The sequence below is a fragment of the Equus caballus genome, chromosome 8, assembly GCF_041296265.1.
Source record: "Equus caballus isolate H_3958 breed thoroughbred chromosome 8, TB-T2T, whole genome shotgun sequence".
NCBI lineage: Eukaryota > Metazoa > Chordata > Mammalia > Perissodactyla > Equidae > Equus > Equus caballus.
This window is the reverse complement of record NC_091691.1, coordinates 13,165,448-13,186,102: the sequence shown is the minus strand read 5'-3', so window position 1 is coordinate 13,186,102 and position 20,655 is coordinate 13,165,448. Positions and strand designations below refer to the sequence as shown.

Sequence of the window (20,655 nt, the reverse complement as noted above, 5' to 3'; positions counted from 1 at the left end):
CTTCTTACAGGGTGAAAGAAGTTGGCTTGTGCTCCTAAAGATAACAGCCTTAAACAGGTTTCAAGGTTCCCTGTTCTCACGCTTGAATGGAGTTGCTGAAAAACATACAAACAAAAAAGACTATTTGTGAAAGGTGTAAAGGGTGATGTCCCAGAGCAGCTGGCAGACCATCCTAATCTCCGCTATGTCAGTAACATGTAACCCGTACCCGGCTCGGTAAGGTGGATGGAGCAGTCTTTCCCTTGCTGCTCACAACCACCCCTGAGCTCTAAGGCGGGGCCAGGCCCATTTTACTGATAAGAAAACTAGGGCTAGGAAGGCTGACCTGCCCAAACGCACGACCTGTCTAAGTGGCACAACCAGACTCTGAGTGAGAGGCAGTTTGAAGAGGTGGTCAAGTATGGCTCTGAAGTCTGACAGACCTCAATTTCCAACCATATACCTCTTAAGCTGTATGCCCTTGAGGAAGTTCTTTAAGCAATCTGAACTTCAATTTCCTCATCTCTAAAATGGTGGTGATAACGCCACCTATTCACAGGGTTACTGGAAGCAGACAAGGATATAACAAAGTGCTCAGCACAGAGCCTGGTACATAGGAAACACTCAAAGAACACAGCTGCTATTATTATTATAATTACTGTTATTATTTGTTGTTGTTGTTATTGAACCCAGGGCTTTAGGGCTTCATATGATACACTGTGTAAACTACAGGATTCTGCCTGATACCACACCCTGTCCACAACACTATTCTTGGCCTTGCATACAACGCTTTAACAGAGTCTTTCAGGGTGTGAGATAGGCCTGTGGTAGACCAAATTCTGTACTATTGCAGAAAAGTTCTTATACATTCAGAAGATAAGCTGCCTTCCTCCAGGTCTAACCGAGACTTGTCCAAAACACAGTAATGTTTATCACAGGAATGGAGAAGTCTACTCTAACATCTGCATCCGAGTCTTCTTTTTTTAAGTTAACTTATTTTATTTTTAAAAATTATGGTAAAAAATGTAAACTAAGTGGGGTACTAACAATTACATACATTTCTATGCAGTTTAAAATTCTGAATTGTGAGTGCTCATGCTCTGTGTGAGCCTTTGCAAAAAGCAGTGCTTTGAAGATAAAGATGTGTATTTCTCATGGCATCTCTCAAAAACATGCAAAGGCCCACATAAAGTAAACCAGCTACTCATTTTACAAGTATAATAAACCATCCTGTGGACTACAGCTTTGAGTCACACCCTGCTTCCTGAAGATCCTACTCAGCATGCAACCTAGAAACCTGACGAAGTCCCACAAACTTTCTAGTCCCTTCTAGAAACAAACTCTGAGATGATTCCTATTTCAAAGTTAAAAAACTTACAGAAATATCATTTTAAAACCATATCTGAAAAACACAAGTAGTTTTCTAGATACTTATTTTTCCTCTTTGCCCCTGCACCTCCACTAACATGAATGACTGCCATTTGAATTCAGATTAAAGATGAAACCAATTGCAAAAAAACCTGTTATTAATTATTTAGTGTACAGAAAGGAGTTTTTGTTCACTTATCTTTTCTTCTTTTTTAAGTTTTTTTCAAAAAAAACAATATACTGTTTCATCCAGCCGTTTTCAGGATTTTAAAAGGTGTGACCTACCTTACTAAGATCTTTGGCAGTCACACTATCGTCATCCCGGCAGGGCAAGCGATGGACAAACGCTAACATCTGATACTTGGCTCTGATGAATTCTGCTTTATTAGGACTGGTTCAAAAACAAAAAAGAAAACAGTTCACTTGCAGTTCAGATACAACATTCCCCATTCTTTAGACTATAAAAAGAAGAGGAAGTGACCCACATCCCCCACTCAAGAATAAAATGGACAATACTGAAGTAAGTTTCAGCAGTGTGTAAGCCCTGAAGTCTGAAAACATATATTAGTCATTACAATGGCCGGGACTGCAGAAAACCTGCTTTTTATAGCATCTTTCTTCTCTGTGTAATTTTCTTAATTGACCGAGCAACGTTGTGAGGAAGTGGCATTTCATCCCTTCTCGTAGGTGAGGCATCAGGCAGACTGGAGCCCCAAACCTAGATTTCTGATCTGACTGCCTCTTGTTTGTGCTCTTAAGCTTAAATCTGATTACACCAACAACCCCCAAGCCTTAGTCTCAAACTGGAGAAACCATTGACTTGTGCCGGGTAACCATGCAAAAGAGACGGTCCCGTGCCCGACCTCGTTCTGCATTTCTAATGGCAAAAAGCTCAATGCACAATTGGGGTAACCACCTCCTGTGCTGCCCTTGTGGAGGCTGGTCAAAAACAGCTGTACTCCTTTCAGTGGGCCCCACGTGTTACGAAGAAATAAAAGTATTTATAAACATTCCACTCACTGTACTTTATCCTGTGGATTAGCTTTACGTCTTCCGCTCATAATAGACGCAGGGTCCAGCAAAGAATGTTCCCATATAGAATTAGCACCATTATTATACAAGGTTTCAACCATCTAAAACCAAGCAGTATAAAATCATATTTTAATTTATTTCCACAAATATTCAGTGGGAATAAGTGACTGAATTGATTTTTGTTTGAAAGCAAGGCCCCACTACAAACACTAGCCTGACTGGGATATCATGCACATTATTATTTTCTGATTTTAGAATGAGAAAGATGAATCTGTATGTAGGATTCAGGTTTGACCAGAAGGATAGGATTTAGGATAGGTAAATACTTAAATGGGTTTGATTATATTTTTCTTACAGACTATGAAGGAAGAATACTCTGACACTATAGGGCAGTGTTTCCCAAGCCTGATAATTCAAATACTATTTTCAAGATTCTTTTTTTTTTTTAAGATTGGCACCTGAGCTAACATCTGTTGCCAATCTTCTTCTTTTTTTTCTTTCTCCCCAAAGCCCACCAGTACATAGTCATATATTCTAGTTGTAGGTGCTTCTGGTTGTGCTGTGTGGGACGCTGCCTTAGCATGGCTTGACGAGTGGTGATAGGTCCGTGCCCAGGATCCGAAGCACCAAAACCCTGGGCCGCCAAAGCAGAGCACGTGGACTTAACCACTCAGCCATGCGGCCAGCCCCTATTTTCAAGATTCTTAACAACCCAGTACCACCTAGACTATCCACTTAATGTTTTTCTTTAAATTCATTCATTTTTTAAAAACTTTTACTAGCAGTTATGGTTTGATGTGCTAGTTACAGTTTTCTTATATACTTAAAAATAATGCAACGATTAAAACAAATATTTGAGTATTACCTACATCTGTCTTGAGTACCAGCGTTGGTTCACATGCCATACTTCGTGAATTGTTCTTTTAGGGTCAACCCTGGCATTTTAAACTACTCCTCTCTGGACTTTATTCAGATCCTATAATAAAATCTGTAAACACACACCTGAGAGCAGTAAACACCCACTTTGACGTGAGAATGAGCTGCTGGAATTTCTGAGCAAAAGTTATGACTCCTGACATGGCCCCAACTGTTTTTCACATTACTGGAGATATTGTCACATCAGAGACCTAGACCTACTTGTTCTGGTTCCTTGGTTTGCATAGGCAAGTGTAAGGGACACGCTGTGCAGCTGCCATAGATTTAGTAAAACATGTCCTCAAGACAAATGAAGGCGAAACACTTGCTTAATTCTGAGTTCCAACAGAATTTCAAAATAGAAGTACACGTGACATGACACTGGACCCCAAATAAAACAAAGAGCCCACTTAACACTTAGCAGAGCGTTAGGCCATCAGTCAAAACATGTTGACTTCATTTGGTATCTAACTAGTAATAAGAACTTAAGAAAACTTAAAGCAGATGTTTCAGAAATTTCTGAGGAATCCCAGTCCACGCTTCTATCAAAGTAAGAAAAAATGTTCTAAAAATATTAGCAGGTCCTCAGGAATAAGTAGATTAATGGAAAGTTTCTAAGGCAATAGCTTTCAGAAACATTCATCATGGTATGTGGAAAAGATGGACTGTTTAAAAACAATTTCTGGTGACATTCTAGAAAGTCAGCACTGAAACGATACCAAGAAATTTTAATGACTATATGCCTATCTATAATCAAGATTTTTTGGGACAAGTTTTAAATTGGGAAGGAACCAAATCTTTTTTTGTTTTTGAGGAAGATTAGCCCTGAGCTAACATCTGCTGCCAATCCTTCTCTTTTTGCTGACGAAGACTGGCCCTGAGCTAACATCCGTGCCCATTCTCCTCTACTTTATACATGGGATGCCTGCCACAGCATGGCTTAGACAAGCTGTGCCACGTCCGCACCTGGGATCCGAACTGGCGGACCTGGGCCACCAAAGCGGAAGGTGTGAACTCAACTGCTACGCCACTGGGCCGGCCCCAAGGAACCAAATCTTAAATGATGAATTCAATGCTTATATCTATATATAGCATTGATGGTCATGGCACCTCTGTTCAGTTTTGATTCAAACATTTTTTGTAAGATTTAAGAAATACAGTAGGAGAAGTTTTAGTTGCTAAAACAATAAGCTCTAAAAACTTAAATTATAAACCATGAGAAGAAGAATTCTTATCCTACCTGAAGCAATGTTGGAGGCCATGGTGTGTGTTTAAGATGCCTCACTTGAGAGATGTGGCGCCCTAGACTCCGATGGACACTGCAGCACTCGTCACATATAAAAGTTCCCCTATTTACTGATGCCCAGGAAGGATCTGGAGAGAAGAATGAAATCTCAGTGGCGAGGATACTAGTTGGTTGCTTTTACTGACAGATGGCAAAAGACTGAGGTATGGTTTTTCCAGAAAAGCAAGACATTTTTGTTGTTTTAGTACACTAATCAACACATCAAGCTGGTGAGCTTGTCTGATGATACCACCTGTCTTGGCTGACTGGGTACAACATTAACTGAGACTGAAAACAGGAGCTGAAGTTTTTAATAAGCAGTTATCTCCTTTCTGGTTCAGGGCCACAGTCTGTGGCCCTAACGTGATCTACCGTCTCAGGTGCATGCTCTGTCATTCCACACGAGAAGCAAATGGAGAGGATACTGATGAATCATTTCGAATCCATCTCCACAAATGGCAAGATAATATCACTGTGACAGTGAATAATCCACATAGCATTATCTGAAGAAAATGGAGAAAAGACTGCTACAAGTCGACAAGCCTGCCTGCTTAGCAGAAAGCTGCGAGTGACAGAACTAGAAACCTGTGCAGCTGCTGTGGTTCTGAGCACAGGCTGGGAAACCTGGCCCCTTCCACTGGGAAACATTCTGCTATTCACTCGTTGTTTTAAATGAACTACTGAGTCCAATCTTGCAACTGATCCGAAAGAACAGAAGCTGTAACAACAGCAGCTTCACAGAGACGAAGATGTAAAATAAAAATGAGTAGTATTTTTTAGTGTATGTATAATACTTTTTTCCTGTGAAGTCCCACAGAGCTTCATTACACATCCTTTGAAACAAGGAATAATTCACACTTGAGAAGCAGTAAGAATAATTCACACTGGGTAAGTAAACAGACTATTCAGAAACCCCAAATAAAGACAGACCACCTACATTTCATCAGACTCACAATGGGGTGACAATAGGTGCTATTCAAGCTGCTTGGTCTAAGGGTTATATTTTAAAATTCTTCAATGTCCACAAAAATCTCTAAAATGCATGTACACCATCTCTACCATTTTTAACAGTTTATGCAAACTCTTTCCAACCATATAATGAAAAGCTATGGGATTTCACTCAAAGACAAATCCTGGGAGTCAGAGAGTGTGGTGGTTAAGAGGGTTGGCCCTGGAGACAAGGAGTCCAGGGTCTGAACCCCAACTCTGCCACTTCTTGCACAATGATCCCAGGCAAGTCACTTCTCTGAGCGCCCTTGCCATGGATCAAATGGGAATAACAACACATCTCAGGGTAGTGAGGATATAAAGAGTAAATAAAGTTCCTTGCAAATAGTAAGTACCCAGTAATATTAGCTGTTATAGCTTTTCCAAATTATTCTCTAAGCACTAGTCAGATATTTTCAAGAGCATTGGAAAAAGTTTTTGATTGTTAATACTTAAAACGCCAAACGTTTCACGTGAACACTAGCTAAAAATCTCAGTGGAGTTTTCAGGTAGTTGAATTCAGAGGAGGATATATTTTAAATGAACTAGATTTGTTAAAAAAAAAAGTACAATATTTACTAAGATGTGATCATGGTTAGATGTCTATGCCATGCAACAAAACGGAAACAAAATAATTCAATGAACTACAACTCTGTCAGTACTACTATACTATTCTAAAAAGCAAAGGTTGGAAATATCAAGATGAAGGATCCCTACCAAGATACACAACAACCCTGCTTTTTGCAGTATAGTATTACTCCTAATGAGAAAAAAGACTGTTTTGAAGCATAGCTTCGGTTTTCACATATCATTCAAAGGATTTACAATATTCTTGGAAGAAATTAAACAGGAACAAAACAATAAGGATTTAATACACATTGAGCAAGGTTCCTGATTAATCACTTGAGCATCACGCATCAGAATCCCATGGAAAGAATACTAGAATGTTAACAACACAGTAAAACCAAAACTGAGTTCGTAAGAACGAGGTTGGGTGAAACCCTTTCAGTTTATCTGAATGTTTTATGCAGGGCTTTTCAACTTGGGCTCCAGGAATACCACAAATCAGCTTCAGAAAAGTCTGTGACCTCACTAAGAAATCTTAACATAAATTCCACATGAAAGAGTAAGTGCGTGTGCATTTTCTGGGGAGAAGGCCTCAGCATTCACCAGAATCTCAAAGGAACCCTAAAGGTAACTCTTTCACTAGGGCTCTGCAGAAAAGGCAGTACAAATTCCTAGCTGCTCAAGTTCACAGAACACTTCAAGGTAGCCTAATTATATTCAAAACAGGAAGGAAGTGACTCAAGTCTCTGTAGATTAGGCATATGAGACAACAACTAAAACAATACAATGGAAGAGAAAATGTTCTGAAATGCAGAAAATGCTGCAGAAATGCAAGACAGTATTTAGGGGGGCAGTGGAGGAACAGTTTTCCTCAGCCCCCCATCATCCATTGAGAAGTAAAGAATACACATTCCAAGAGGAAGTCTGAATCTAGACTCGTGAATCAAACACATCACAGAAAGTTCAACCGAAAACAGGCAAAAAAAAAAAATAGAAAATAAGGAAGCGGAACAAATAACATTTTGAGAGACTACAATGGAATTTGTATAACCCACACTAAGCTCGTTTACAAAACACCTGTTTTTAAACTCCTCCACCTCTCTCCCCCATCTTCAAAGGAAACTGGTAACCCCACTTGCACTATACAGGCCGTGAAATAACCACATAAGGTTTGAGTTATCACAGTACTATTGAAAAGCAGTCTCCACTTTCATATGACAAGATGAAGTTCAGAACAGTTGCAAAAACGCTAGCGCTCAGTGATTTCATTAAGATGGTTTACTGGATGCTACTGTGCCAAGGAAGCCATCTTACCTTTGAATTATTTCAAACTCAAAGCAGATAAATCCGAGCTCCGAGAACAGCAGAGAGACCTGCCAATTCTGTTCCAACTGCTAAGATGGATCTGAACCCTAAATCTGGAAATTACCCAGGGGAAAAACGGTTTCCGCCTTTCAGTGCCCCCACATGCCTATACTGCCTGAATGCCCAAATGTGTCTATTTGCCAGCGATTTTGCGTTTGTTTTGCAAGCTGCAATTAATGTATGATTTAGAAATTCACCTCTAGCTATAAGAGACTGCAAACGTTCTGCACTAAAGAACACAATTCAAAAGAAAAAAGAAAAAAAAAACACATAGATGAGATGATCTTAAGAATATGCACTGAATCTTCCTAACCACTGAGCGCGGTACTCCCGATTATCCCCATCAGAAAAATGAGGAAATCAAGGCTCGGCCAAAGGAAGTCACCAGGCCAAGGTCACCCAGAGGCAAAATCTAGTTTGAACGCAGGCCGTTCAGATCCCCAAACTTGACACATGCGTTGCCTCCTAAGCACTGGTGGCGTTTGCAAGACCCCGACGTCCCGGGGATTCTCGCCGCTGGAGCGGGAGCCGGGATGGCAGGAGCGGGGAAGTCATCGAGGGGGTCCTCTGGCGAGTCTCGGGGGACGGAAGCGGGGGGTGTCGCCCACTCCAAGCAGGGCCCCCTCGCGGGAAGGGGGTCTGGGTGGCTGTGGGGAGGGGAGGTGACACCTGCAGCCTCTGGGGGCCGCAGCCGGGAGGACGCTCGCACTTTACTTCTGTAATTGGCCTTCCCGCGGATTGCCCAAGCCCCTTCCTGTTGGGGAAGCGGGCCTGTCCCGGCCGCCTCCTGCCGGCCCGGGATGGAGGGGATGCGAGGGACGGGAGGGACCGGAGGGCGGCGGCCCCCTGCCCGCCCGGCTCTGACAGGCCCGGGACGGGTCCCGCCCCAAGGCCGCCCCGGCTCCTCCTCGTCGCGACCCCGGGCATGAGGTGCGGGGCTCGGCCGCCGGGACCCGCCCGACCTGAGGGGGCGGCCCCGGGGCAGGGGTCCCGGCCGGGAGAGCTGAAGGGAGCGGGCCCGGCTGGTGCCACTCACCCGGCCCGCTGCAGTCCGCGCAGACCTCGCTGCTCCGGAGCCGCTTCGACATGGCTCCCGCCTCCCACCTGCCAGGAACCAGGGGTCCCAGGACCGCGAAGGCGGCTGCGGCGGCGCTTCCGCTCTAACGGGTCCCCGCGGCGGCGCTGGCGGTGGCGCCTCTCCCCTCAGCGCCTCGCAGCCGCGGCGAAGCGCGCACGCGCGGGGAGGTGCCCTTGGGCGACGGGCGGGTCATGTGACCGGAAAGGGCACGCTGCCCTGGCGCCATGTTGAGTGAGGGCAGATTGTGCGCCGGCCCCCCCACCGCCCCGCATACGTCTGAATCTTCTTGAATTTAGGTCTCCCTCACTTTGTACCCAGCACTGGTTAATACTAGGGAAAGCAGCAAAATCTAGTGTCCAGAACTCTCCAGCCACAACCTTCCTGAGGCAATCAATAGCAAAATCACAGTATACCTTCGGCCAAGTTCATTCATTTATTCATTCCTTTAGTCAATAAATATTTCTTGAGCATCTCCTATGTTCCACACACTGTTCCAGGCATTGGAGAAACAGCAGTGAGCAAAGAAGACGAAATTTCCTGTCCTTATGGAGCTTACATTCTACTGAGATAGATCTACAAAAAATTAAGTAAAATAAGAATGTGTTAGATGTTTCTTTAGGCTGCAGTTTTAGTCTCATCTGCAAAATGAAGTCAATGTGTTATCTACCTCTAGCCCATGATTTGCTTTTGCATGGCCTGCCACCTAAGAATGATTTTCACATTTTTGAAGGTATAAAGAAGGAAAAGGAGAAGAGGAAGAGGAAGAAGAATATTCGACAAAACTCATATATGACATGCAAAGCTAAATATTAAACTATCTGGCTAAGGACAAATGGAATAATTTACAGAAAACTGTGGTGCGCCTGCGCCATAGTAAGCCCTCAATAATAGTAGCTCCTGTTATTATTAGTGTTTGGTATTCCTATTATTGTGTAATCACAACTTTAAAAAAATAAGACTAGGTAAGCTAATTTATAGGATAGTGTGAGATAAACACGATGAGATGAGTTTAATCAGTGTGAAAGAGAGAAGAGATGTGACTCTAATGCTGATGAAATATTTATTGTGTGTTATATGTCAACACAACTCTGATCTCCATTCAGTAAATATTGGATGCCTATTATGGGCCAGGTACTATTTTGACTTTAGGTACTCTGGTAACAGCCATTGTGGAGTTTTGCAACTAATGAAGAAGACAGACATTCAATAAACATGGGACAATGAAGAGACAGAAGATTAAGTTGCACGAGGTTTCTGAGAGGATACGAAGTCATGGAAGAGGTGTCAGAAGCACTGGTCTTCGCTCCATCTCTCCATTCTGATAAATGTGTGGTGTGGGAATAACCACATAATTCCCACACATTCCAGTTAGAGCCTCTGGGTGCCATCCTGATGCTCCTGCAGCCTGTTTTGGTTCACAGACTCACAAATCTTCTGGACCCAACATGTGTGGAGAATGGATTAGGCCAGGATTCTTGGACAGCTGTTGTCGCAGGCATCTGAACAGCTGGATGTGCACAAGCAGGGGAGGCAGAGGGTGTGCTTTCAGGATGCATTAAATAACTTCGCCCAGCTATGTGGTCTAGTTGCAGACAGCTGTGCAGAATGCTCAGGCTGGTGAGTAGCTTTAAGTTGATTCGGTTCTTCATTAAATCAAGGAGCTATCGTGTCTTAGGTTGAAACCCAAAGAATGAACTTAATATTTGCAGACTTTGGTCAAGTCTGGGTATTATCTATTAGTCCTTTCAGCCATAGCCCCAAATTCAGATGGCTAGCTTCAAAAATAAATGACACTCATATGTGGAATAAACCACCACCACAGGTAACTGTGAATCACAACCCAGTTCAGACTTCATGTACAACAGTGGTTCTCAACTAGGGGTGATTTTTGTCCTCTAGCGGACATTTGGCAACGTCTGGATACATTTTTTGAGGAGTGCTACTGGCATCCAGTGGCTAGAAAAGCTAGGGATGCTGTTCAACATCCTACAAAGCACAGGACAACCGCCACAGAAACAATTAACCAGTTTAAAAGGTGCCCAAGTTGAGAAAGCTTGAGAAGGAACTACCCTCTTCTTATGCAAATATTTAATACCACTTCTCCAGAGTTCATAACTCCCCCTTTAAAATTGGTGTTGCCCACTTCCAAAATGGCTTCTAACCAATCGTGGAAGCATCTGCCCTGGTCCAAAAAGGCTGCAAGGGAGTCAGTAGCTGGAATGGTTTGGTCCGGGCGTCTGTTGTCACCCCCTGACCGCAGAGCCAATGGAAGAGGCCCAGTTGTGGACCGAACCACGTGCGGTTGCTGGAGCAGGGGGAAAGGGGCTGGGAACGGGCAGCCCGAGTTTTCCATGTCGAGATCCTGGGCTCAGGGAGAAATCTGAGTTGTTTGGGCGATTATACAGTGCTTTCCGCTGTGGAGTCGGAGATGGGTGGCACTGGGCGGACTCCCCACCGGGTGGCTCGCCTCGCCTCCCCCTCGCCGCGGCGTGCGGTGGTTCGCGCCGCGCACTTCCCTGTTTGGGGCAGTTCGGCCCGCAGAAGTCGGTTCGGGAGCTGTCAGCGCGGCCAGAGAGCGGAGGGGCGCGGGGTGGGCGCGGCCGACCGCGTCCCCGACCCGGCCCCCGACACCCGACCTCCCGCGCGCCCGGCCCCCGGCCCGCTAGGCCCCCCGGCCGCGGCCCGCGCCCCTCGCCCGCTCGTCTCTTCTCTCTCTCGCCGGCCGCCCGACGGGCGGGCGCGGGAGACCCCGCCGGGGCTGAGGCTGGGCCGGCGGGCGCTGAGGGCCCGGCGGCGGCCTCCTCGCCATGTCCTCGGCCCGCGACGCCGGCGGCCACTTCCCTTTGCACCTCCTGGTCTGGAACAACGACTACCGGCAGCTGGAGAGGGAGCTGCGGGGCCAGGTGAGGCGCGGGCGGGGGGAGTCGGGGGTCGTTTCGCCTCCCTGAGCCCGTCTCCAGCCCTCTGCCCTGGGGCCCCGCAGAGCCCCTCAATTCTGCAGCCGTGGGACAGTCCTAATCGGACATGTGTCGAGTGCTTAACTGTGTGCCAGGCCCTGTGCCAGGGCTTTCTGTCCAGGATCTCTCTTTGCCTTTCCAGTAATCCCAGGAGGTGGGTACTGTTATTATTACATTTGACAGAGAAGGAAACTGAGGCTCTCAGAGGTTATGTGTCTTGCGCAAGGTCGCCCAACTAATAATGCCAAATGGGGATTTTTAACTCTGGCTGGCTGGCTCCAGAGTGCACCGTCTTAACCAGTGAGGCGCCACTGCCTCTGTCAAAGACGTGGGACAACGCACGCTCCTCACCCTACCCACCGTTTTTGTAAGGAAGGGCTTGGTTGGGTTTAGAGTCCAGGTTCTAACTCGCCCTGTGACCTTGGGCAAGGCATTTTCCCTCTCTGGCTCAGGAAGGCTTGATGCATACCAAAGTTTGAGAATCACCGGTGCCCAAGATCCTTAAAATGCCTTCCTGTTCTAAAGCGCTTTGATTCCTCGTCTTACTTAATGCCATCTCTTGAAAGCACTGGTTCTCAGTCGGAGGTGATTTTGACGCAACCCCTGCCCCCCTGTGGTAATGCATGGAGACATTTTCGGTTGTTACAAGTCGGGGGAGTAGGTGCTTCTGGGATCTAGTGGTAGAGGCCAGGGATGCTGTTTGGCATCCTACAGTGCACAAGAGAGCCCCCGACAACGGAGAATTATGTGGCCCAAAATGTCAGTGGTGTTTTCCTTGAGAAACTCTGCTTTAAAGGCATCTCAGCAATTCTGGGAGTTTATTGGTGGCCTCAAGTTATAAGCTAACAGATTTAGTAGTTAGGATAAGGATTTGTAATTTTTTGGTATAACTGTTCCTGTTGACTTCATTTTATGCGGTGTGCTAAAGCCCTGGTTTTTGAATGGCTTGGAATTGATGTTATAATTGTCAAGAAATTTTAGAGGAAAAGGAGCATTGATTTTCTTTCGGTTGGCAAGATTTGAGCAAAGTCAGCGTCACCCTGTTTGGTGAACGGTTACTGCTAGACATGTTCTTCCACCCTGCCCTATTTCTTTTAAATCTGTTAAGCACCCACTGGAAGTCAAAAGTCACTCCTTTTTCACTTAAATCCTCTGCCCAGACAGAATAAACTTTTACTGTGCGAGTCAATGGTCTTAATTAGATCGTGCCCCCAGAGTAAATGATGCACCATTAGGCATCCCAGTATACTTGATGGTTTACTTCCCCTTCTGCTACTAGACAGGACTCAGAGGGAATCCTCCATCATTTTGCTGTCACCTTGGACACTTGAAAAATCATCAGACAGCCCTGGCTTTTAGGTCTGCTGGCTTTGCATCTGCACTTCCTCAATATCAGAGCTGCCCAGCTTCTTGCGAAATATTGTGATAAAGTACAAAGAAAGTCTCGGACCTAAAATCCTTTTAATAAAGAGGTTCATCATCGTCATCAAACCACACACTCTTTCAATACCCATTTTTAAAAACGGTAGGCTTTCTGTTCATTGGAGGTGAAGAAAAGAGTTTAAATGAAGTGCAGTTTCTCTATAAAAAAAAGAACGAAGTCTTGGTTTATAATCTAAAATGTGAAATAGGTGAATTCTCTCTTTTTCCTGCTGTGATAAAAGTGTTCATTGAAAGTTCTGTGGGCTTCTTACCTTAAAAAAACGTTAGGGACATTTGTGATTAAAGAATTATAATTGTGCGGCAGATTTTCCTGGAGTAAACTGGTGCTTAGTGCATTCGACTGTCAAGCAGGTGAAGGAAGAATAGTCATGCTTGCTGATTATTTGGTTTTGACTTTGTCCTTGGTTATTGCTGTAGACCATTTCACAGTATACCTGTTCCCTCTGAGGAGGTAGTTGAAGTGAATTCGTAAAGAACATCTTGATCGTGGAAGCATGACTGTCATGATCACGTAATCCAATTTCAATCCTGAAAGCTTGGCCATCGAGGGGCTCGAGATGAGGCTGGCCTCAAGGGAGTGCTACCTGTGCTCAGAAGGGGCTCACGCTTGGTTTAATGCCCTGCTGTTACTGTCTTGAAATTCTTTATTTTTTTGAATATGGGGCTTTGCATTTTCACTTTTCACTGAGCCCTGCAAATTATGTAACTGGTTCAGGGTCAAGAAGTTGATAATAGATATCAGAAAAATATGTGGCAGGAAATATTTTGCTGCTTTCCTATTTATTGAGATTCTCTGTCAATCGTGAAACAGCTGCCTACTGTGACGTGGAAGCAGGTAGGTTAATGGCCAGTACTAATGCTGATTCAATTGTGAGCTTGGGCATGTTATTTATGCTTGGTGAGTTGTTTCATCACCTGTAAAAATGGGGAGCGTAACACTGAAAGCTTACTGTTTTGCAGGCGTTGTACTGAAATGCCATATATGTGCAATTTTAGATTTAATTCTCACGCTAGTCCTGTAGGGTAAGTGCTATTATGATTATCATTTTACAGATAAGGAGATGGAGGTGGAGAGGCTCACCTGCACGCTGAGCCAGTGGCCAAACCAGGCTGTGAACCCAGAGGCTCAGACTCTGCCCTAATCCTGTGTTCTGAACCCTTCCACTATCCTTCTTTCGGTAAAAGTGCCTGTGTTTCAGAACTGTGGAAAATAAAGCAGAGAACAGATCTGAAAGTGCAGACACGTAGAAAATGGGACCAATATCATTTGCCATAGTTGCTGCTGTTCTTATTATAATCATCCTGGGTATTGACCTTCTTTTATATATGATCCAGTTTTTCTACAAGGAACACATATTGGTTGTGTAATTAAAAACAAAATATTCCTGTCGCCCCAGCAATAAAACCAGCTGTTTCACTTAATGGTTTTTTTGCCAGTGAGTTTCTGCTGTCCATTCCTTCATTCCTTCCATCCCACGACATGCGCGAGACTTGAAGCAGGCACACTGGTAGCTGTAAGAATTTCATTTTGTTCTCGGAACAGCAGCACAGAATCGAGTTTAGCCAGATGAAGAGGATAAGCACATGTCTCGGAGCGTGTGTGAGTCAGCCCCAGCCCCACTGTCATGCTAATAACTGCAGTTTGCTGTTTGTGTAGCTTTGCCAACTATGAGATTGTTTCAGGCTTTCCATGTTTGCTCAGCAGAAGCACTATATTAAGTGCCTCTTAACCCATCAGCTCTTCTGTCTTTAATATTCAGTAGGGCCTTCAAGTTGTTTGGTACAGTTGAAATGATTTATGTTATGGTTAGGTCATTTGTCATTTAGCTAGAGAGGTCTGTTCAACATCTTTGGCCTTTTTCCCGTTGCTGGGGGAATGAATGAAAACTTAAAGGGACAATGCAAAGGTCACCTTAGACAGAGGAGGGAAAACCCTGGGACTGAGTAGGGTGGAGAGTGGCAGATGAAGCTTGACTCTAGGGCCAGCCCCCTGTTAGGAAGCCAGCAGGTGAAAGCACATAATCTGGGCAAGAGGAGGAGGACATCCTAGGCAGCAGCAGTGCTGGGAGCCCGACGGGGAACCACCCTGGGGTTCTCACCCCAGCCTGCGGCAGGCCAAGTGAGGCCACTGGGCACACATTCAAGTCGGTGCCTGTTGGCTGGAGGCCTGCCATGAGCCCAGGCCGGGCATGCAAGATGAAGAGCTGGAGACTAGAGCCTCCGCAGAGGACCAGAGCAGCATGAGAGTGCCCAGGAATGAGGGTGGTTGACTGTGTTGAGAGAATGGAGGGCCAGTTAGCAGGCTTTTGCTGGAAGCCCCTAAGAGGTAACAGTGATGGTTTATGAAGCACTTATTTTGTGCTAGGTACCAAGCTACAGAAGAGTTGAGTAATTCATGGAGGCTGGTGAGGGACCTGGAAGTGGGCCTGTCGTCTGGCTCTGCAGCCTGCACTCAAAGCCCAGCCTTGTCCTGCCTCCAGAGGACAGCCGATGGTAAAGAAGGCTTTCAGCAAGAAGAATTGGTGGTCTTAAATGATCAAATAGGAAGGAGATGTGCAGAAATCTCATGCCTTTTCTTCTTCTGGGGCACTATGATAATTAAAAGGGGGTGCATATTTTTAATTTGGTACAGCTCACAATTGAGGAAACTTAAAGGAAAAACTTAAACGAGCAGCTTCAAAAGTGAATTCCAGTTAAATTCTGAAAGCTTTTGCTCACTGAACTAATGCTGTTAGTTGAAGACCCTATTAACTGTAATGAAATTGGAGCAAATCCCTTTTAGGAAGAAAGTGACAGCTTATATGAATCTGCGTGGTGTGGGAGTATGATATAGGAGCTGACTCTCCTAGTGCTGACTGTGGGGTTGCGTTGTGCCTTTACCCTTGTAAGAACTCTGCAAGGTAGGTGTTTTTTATTGTTCCCGTTTTACAAGGGAGCAAACTGAGGTTCAAGAGAAATTAAGCAACTTGTCAAACAGTATATAGATGATAGATTAGTTTTATGTATTACATAAAACATACATACAGTGATTTTTAAAAACATCTTTCTTGCAATATAATTCACTTACACAGTTCACCCATTAAAGTGCATTATTCAGTGGCTTTTAGTATATTCACTGAGTTGCGCAACCGTCACCACTATCAAATTCCAGAACATTTGCATCACCCCAAAAAGAAACTCCATACCCCTTAGCAGTCACTTCTCATTTCCCCCCAACCCCTTCAGCCCCAGGCAACCACTAGTCTCCATGCTGTCTCTATAGATTTGCCTGTTCTGGACATTTCATATAAATGGAATCATGTAATATGTGGCCTTCTGTGTCTGGCTGCTTTAACTTGAATGATGTTATTGAGGTTCATCCACATCGTGGCATGTATTGGTACTCCATTCCTTTTCATGGCTGAGTAATATTCCATTGTATGAATAGATCACATTTTGTTTATTCATTTACCAGTTAATAGGTATTTGAGTTTTTTCCCACTTTTTAGCTGTTATGCTGCTATGCACATTTGTGTACAAGTTTTTGTATGGTTGTGTGTTTTCATTTTTCTTGGGTATATACCTAGGAGAGGAATTGCTAGGTCATATGGTCACTCAATGTTTAACTTTTTGAGGAACTCACAACTGTTTTTCAAAGTGGCCGCACCATTTTACAGTCCCACGAGCAGCGTGTGAGGGTTCCAGTTTCTCCACAGCCTTGGGAATACTTGTCATTGTCTGTCTTTTTGATTGTAGCTGTCCTAGTGGGCTTGAAGTGATATCTCGTGATTTTGATTTGCATTTCCTAATGATTTGTGATTTGAGCATCTTTTCATGGGCTTATTGGCCATTTGTATACTTTCCTTAAAGAAATGTCTATTCAAATCTTTTGCCCATTTTAAAATTGGGCTGTCTTTTTATTCTTAAGCATTAAGGCTTCTTCATATATTCTGGATACTAGCCTCTTATCAGATATATGACTTGCAAATATTTTCTCCCATTTTGTGGGTTGTCTTTTTACTTTTTTACGGTATCAGTTGAAGTCTAGAAGTTTTCCATTTTGATGACGTGCTCAGCAGAAGCTCTTTATTAAGGGCCTCTTAACCCACCAGCTCTACTGTCTTTAATATTCAGTGTATAAATTCAAATACAATTTATTTGTATTTTCTTTTATTGCTTATGCTTTTGATATTGTATCTAAGAAGGCTTTGCCTACCCAAGGTCACAAATATGTACTCCTGTGTTTCCTTCTAAGAGTTTTATTGTTTTGGCTCTTACATTTGGGTTTGTGATCAAATTTGAGCTAATTTTCAGATATGGTATATATAAATCTTTATTCTTTTGCATGTGATCAGCCCTTGTTCAAGCACCATTTGCTGAAAAGATTATTCTTTCCCCATTGGATTATTTTGGCATCCTTGTTGAAAATCAATTGACCATGAATTTGTAAGTTTATTTCTGGACTCTAAATTATATCCCATTGATTTATACGTCTGTCCTTATGCCAGTACTACACTGTCCGGATTGCTGTAGCTTTGTGTATAAATTTTGAAATTGAGAGTATAAGCCCTCAAACTTTGCTCATCTTTTTAAGATGGTTTTGGCTATTCTTAGTTCCTTGCATTTCCATATGAATTTTGGGACCAGCTAGTCAGTTTCTGCAAAAAGCCAGCTGAAATTTTGATACCGATTGCATTGACTCTGTAGCACACTTTGGGGAGTATTGCCATCTTAACAGGATTAAGTCTTCTGAATCATGAACATAGGATGTTTTCCCATTTATTTAGATCTTAATTTCTTTCAACAACGCTTTGTAGTTTGAGCATAAGTTTTATATTTCTTTTGTTATTTATTCCTAAATGTTTTATACTTTTTGATGCAATTGTAAATGGAATTGTTTTCTTAATTTCATTTTTGAGTTGTTTGTTACTGGTGTATAGAAATACAATAGATTTTTGCATATTGATGTTGAACTCATTTATTAGTTCTAACAGTTTTTTAGTGAATTTTTTAGGGTTTTCTATATATGAAATCATATCATTTGTGAATAGAGTTTTACTTCTTCTTTTCCAATCTGGAGGCCTTTTATTTCTTTTTCTTGCCTTATTGCCCTGGTTAGAACCTCTAGTACAGTGTTGAATAGCAGTGATGAAAGAGAACATCCTTGTTTTGTTCCTTATCTCGGGGAAAGCATCCAGTCTTTCACCATTGTCTGATGTTAGCTATGGGTTTTTTTATAGATGGATGTCCTTTGAGGAAGTTCCCTGGTTTGTTATTCCTAGGTATTTCTAGTTTGTTGAGTGTTTTGTGGTGGTGGTTGTTTTTAATCACAAAGGGGTGTTGGATTTTGTTAAATGCTTTTTCTGCATTGTCTTAGTCTATTTGGGCTGAGTAGTTTATAAACAACAGAAATTTATTTCTCACAGTTCTGGAGGCTGGAAGTCTAAGATCATGATGATGGAAGATTCAGCGTGGTGGCTGGTGAGGGCTCTCTTCCCATTTCATAGCAGGTGCCTTCTCACTGTGCTCACACATGGCTGAGGGATGCTACCAGGCTCTCTGGGGCCTCTTTTATAAAGGCACTAATTCCGTTCATGAGGGCTCCACCTCGTGACTTAAGCACCTCCCAAAGGCCCCACTTCCTAATAACATCATCTTTGGAGCTTCTGATTTCAACATGAATTTGGGGGGGACACAAACATTCAGATCACAGCATGCATCTATTGATATGATCATGTGTTTCTTATTTTATTCTATTGATATGGTATATTACATTGATTATCAGATGTTAACCCCCTGTTGCATTCATGGGATAAATCTCATCTGGTCATGGTGTGTAATAAGCCTTATTATATGTTGCTGAATTTGCTTTGCCTAGTGTATTGTTGAGGATTTTTGCCTCTATATTCATAAGAGATATTGGTCTGCAGTTTTCTTTTTTGTGTGTGATGTGTTCATAATCAGGATAATACTGGGTTCAAAATGAGTTGGGAAGTTTCCTTCCTCTTCTATTTCTTTGGAAGAATTTGTGAAGACTTGGTATTAATTCTTTGAATGGTTGGTAGAATCCACCAGTGAAACCATCTGGGCGTGAGTTTTTTGCTGGGAACTTTTAGAATTACCGATTCAATCTCATGTTATAAACTTATTCAGATTTTCTATTTTTTCTGAAATCAGTTTTGCTAGTTTGTGTCTCTCTAGGAGTAAGTGCATTTCGTCCAAGTTCTCTAATATGTTGGCATACATTTTGTAGTATTCCTTTATAATACTTTTTATTTCTGTAGAGTTGGTAGTAACATCTCTTCTTTCATTCCTGATTTTTTTCTTGGTCAATCTAGCTGAGAGCTTGTCGATTTTGTTGATATTTTCAAAGAACCAACTTCTGGTTTTATTGACTTTTCTCTATGAATTTTCTATCCTCTATTTCACTAATTTCAACTCTAATCTGTATTCATGCATTGTTTTTAATTACATTGTCACCATACCATATTACAACATTCCTCCTCCCTCCTCTCCTTTCAAATGAGAAAGAGAGGCACGGGGGACTTTGAAGTTATGATTAGCCATGCAAAGTGTGCTGCTGTGTGGCTCACACATACGGTTTTCTCTGTGGTCCAAAAGAGGAAAAAAGTCCACAACTTAATGTATTTGGCCTTGATTTTATACATCATATCTAAGGGGTTCCCAAGAGCTTGAGTGTTAATCCTTATTCTGAGTCATTAATTTTGTTCTGGGGTATGAATTGCAGTAAGTCGTTTCGTTTCCCCTTTTGTGTGATAAATTTTGTTAAGCATCTCTATGTCAGGCAGTGTGCTGAACTTAGCACCTTTCACATAGATTGAACTTGATAGGTAAGAAAATAGATGTGTAAGAAGATGATGAATTTGCTAATTATTTCTTTACTGCTAAACTTCAACGAAGTTCATAGATTTTAGCCATAGTACTTTAAAAAAAAGAAATGATTTAATGCAAATTAGGGACTAGAGTGGCAGAAGCTAGGAAATCTAAAACTTAGATCCAGCCTTTGGGATTCTCCATCTCTTTGGTGAGACAGACAAGCCATACCCTTGGGAAAAGGCAGGGACTCCTGGGTGGTGGTGTGGGCCCCGTTCCAGGAGACATGTGGGTGTGTCAGCACCTGAGAGCACACTGAGGCCAGGGACTGGTCCGGGAGGACTCCTCTTCACTTAGCAGAATGTCTTCAACGACTTCTTTATTCCTCGATAACAGTTTCTGTCTTCATTGCACAGTAGCCAGGATGCAATTAGCAAAACAGGGAGGTTCAATGGCTGTTGGATAGTAGTTGTTTACCCACAGTCCTCCTTACCTTCCTTCCCTGTGGCCAGTAAGTGGCAGGTTCTCGAAGGCTTTGGAGGCTGCTGTTAATGCCTGCACAACAACTAGCATTTCAAATCAAGATAAAACATGTTTTCTAAAAAGTATTATGGCATGTAAAAAGTTTTTATAGTCCAAAAGTCCCATGGCAGTTTACCGTGTCCTTGGAAGAACGTTCAGAGCTGTCTTTGGAAGTCAGTGCCGGTTGTTAAGACTGAGCTCACACCAGAGAAACTGCCGCTTGGGTCTCGAGACCCAGTGTGGGTGCTGGAAGGAGGGCCAGAATAGGAACAAAGAGTAAAAGCTAAGTGGGTATGTCTAGCATGGGGAAGATAACCCCTCGAGGGGAAATGGACCGAGATGGT

The 20,655-nt window shown here is 43.2% G+C and overlaps 2 protein-coding genes across 24 annotated transcripts in view; one reads left to right on the top strand and one right to left on the bottom strand.

Moving 5' to 3' along the window:
* Positions 1-8,775, bottom strand: part of GIT2 (GIT ArfGAP 2) — a 48,049-nt gene extending 39,274 nt beyond the window's left edge. For 18 of the 22 annotated variants that reach the window (XR_011441257.1, XR_011441259.1, XR_011441258.1 and 15 more), the window contains exons 1-5: positions 8,535-8,740; positions 4,535-4,668; positions 2,368-2,480; positions 1,633-1,738; positions 9-95 (exon numbers count right to left, since the gene is read on the bottom strand). Coding sequence is in view for 18 of the 22 variants with exons in the window: in XM_014741951.3 (XP_014597437.3) it covers positions 9-95; positions 1,633-1,738; positions 2,368-2,480; positions 4,535-4,668; positions 8,535-8,586 (492 nt within the window). In the remaining 4 variants the exon portion in view is untranslated. 22 annotated transcript variants of the gene reach the window in all.
* A 2,341-nt stretch (positions 8,776-11,116) lies between these two features.
* The window catches only part of ANKRD13A (ankyrin repeat domain 13A), a 31,601-nt gene continuing 22,062 nt past the window's right edge, over positions 11,117-20,655 (top strand). For both annotated transcript variants that reach the window (XM_001496710.7, XM_005612485.4), the window contains exon 1: positions 11,117-11,479. In XM_001496710.7, coding sequence (XP_001496760.2) covers positions 11,384-11,479 — 96 coding nt within the window. In that variant the 5' untranslated portion in view covers positions 11,117-11,383. The remainder of the gene's footprint in view (positions 11,480-20,655) is intronic.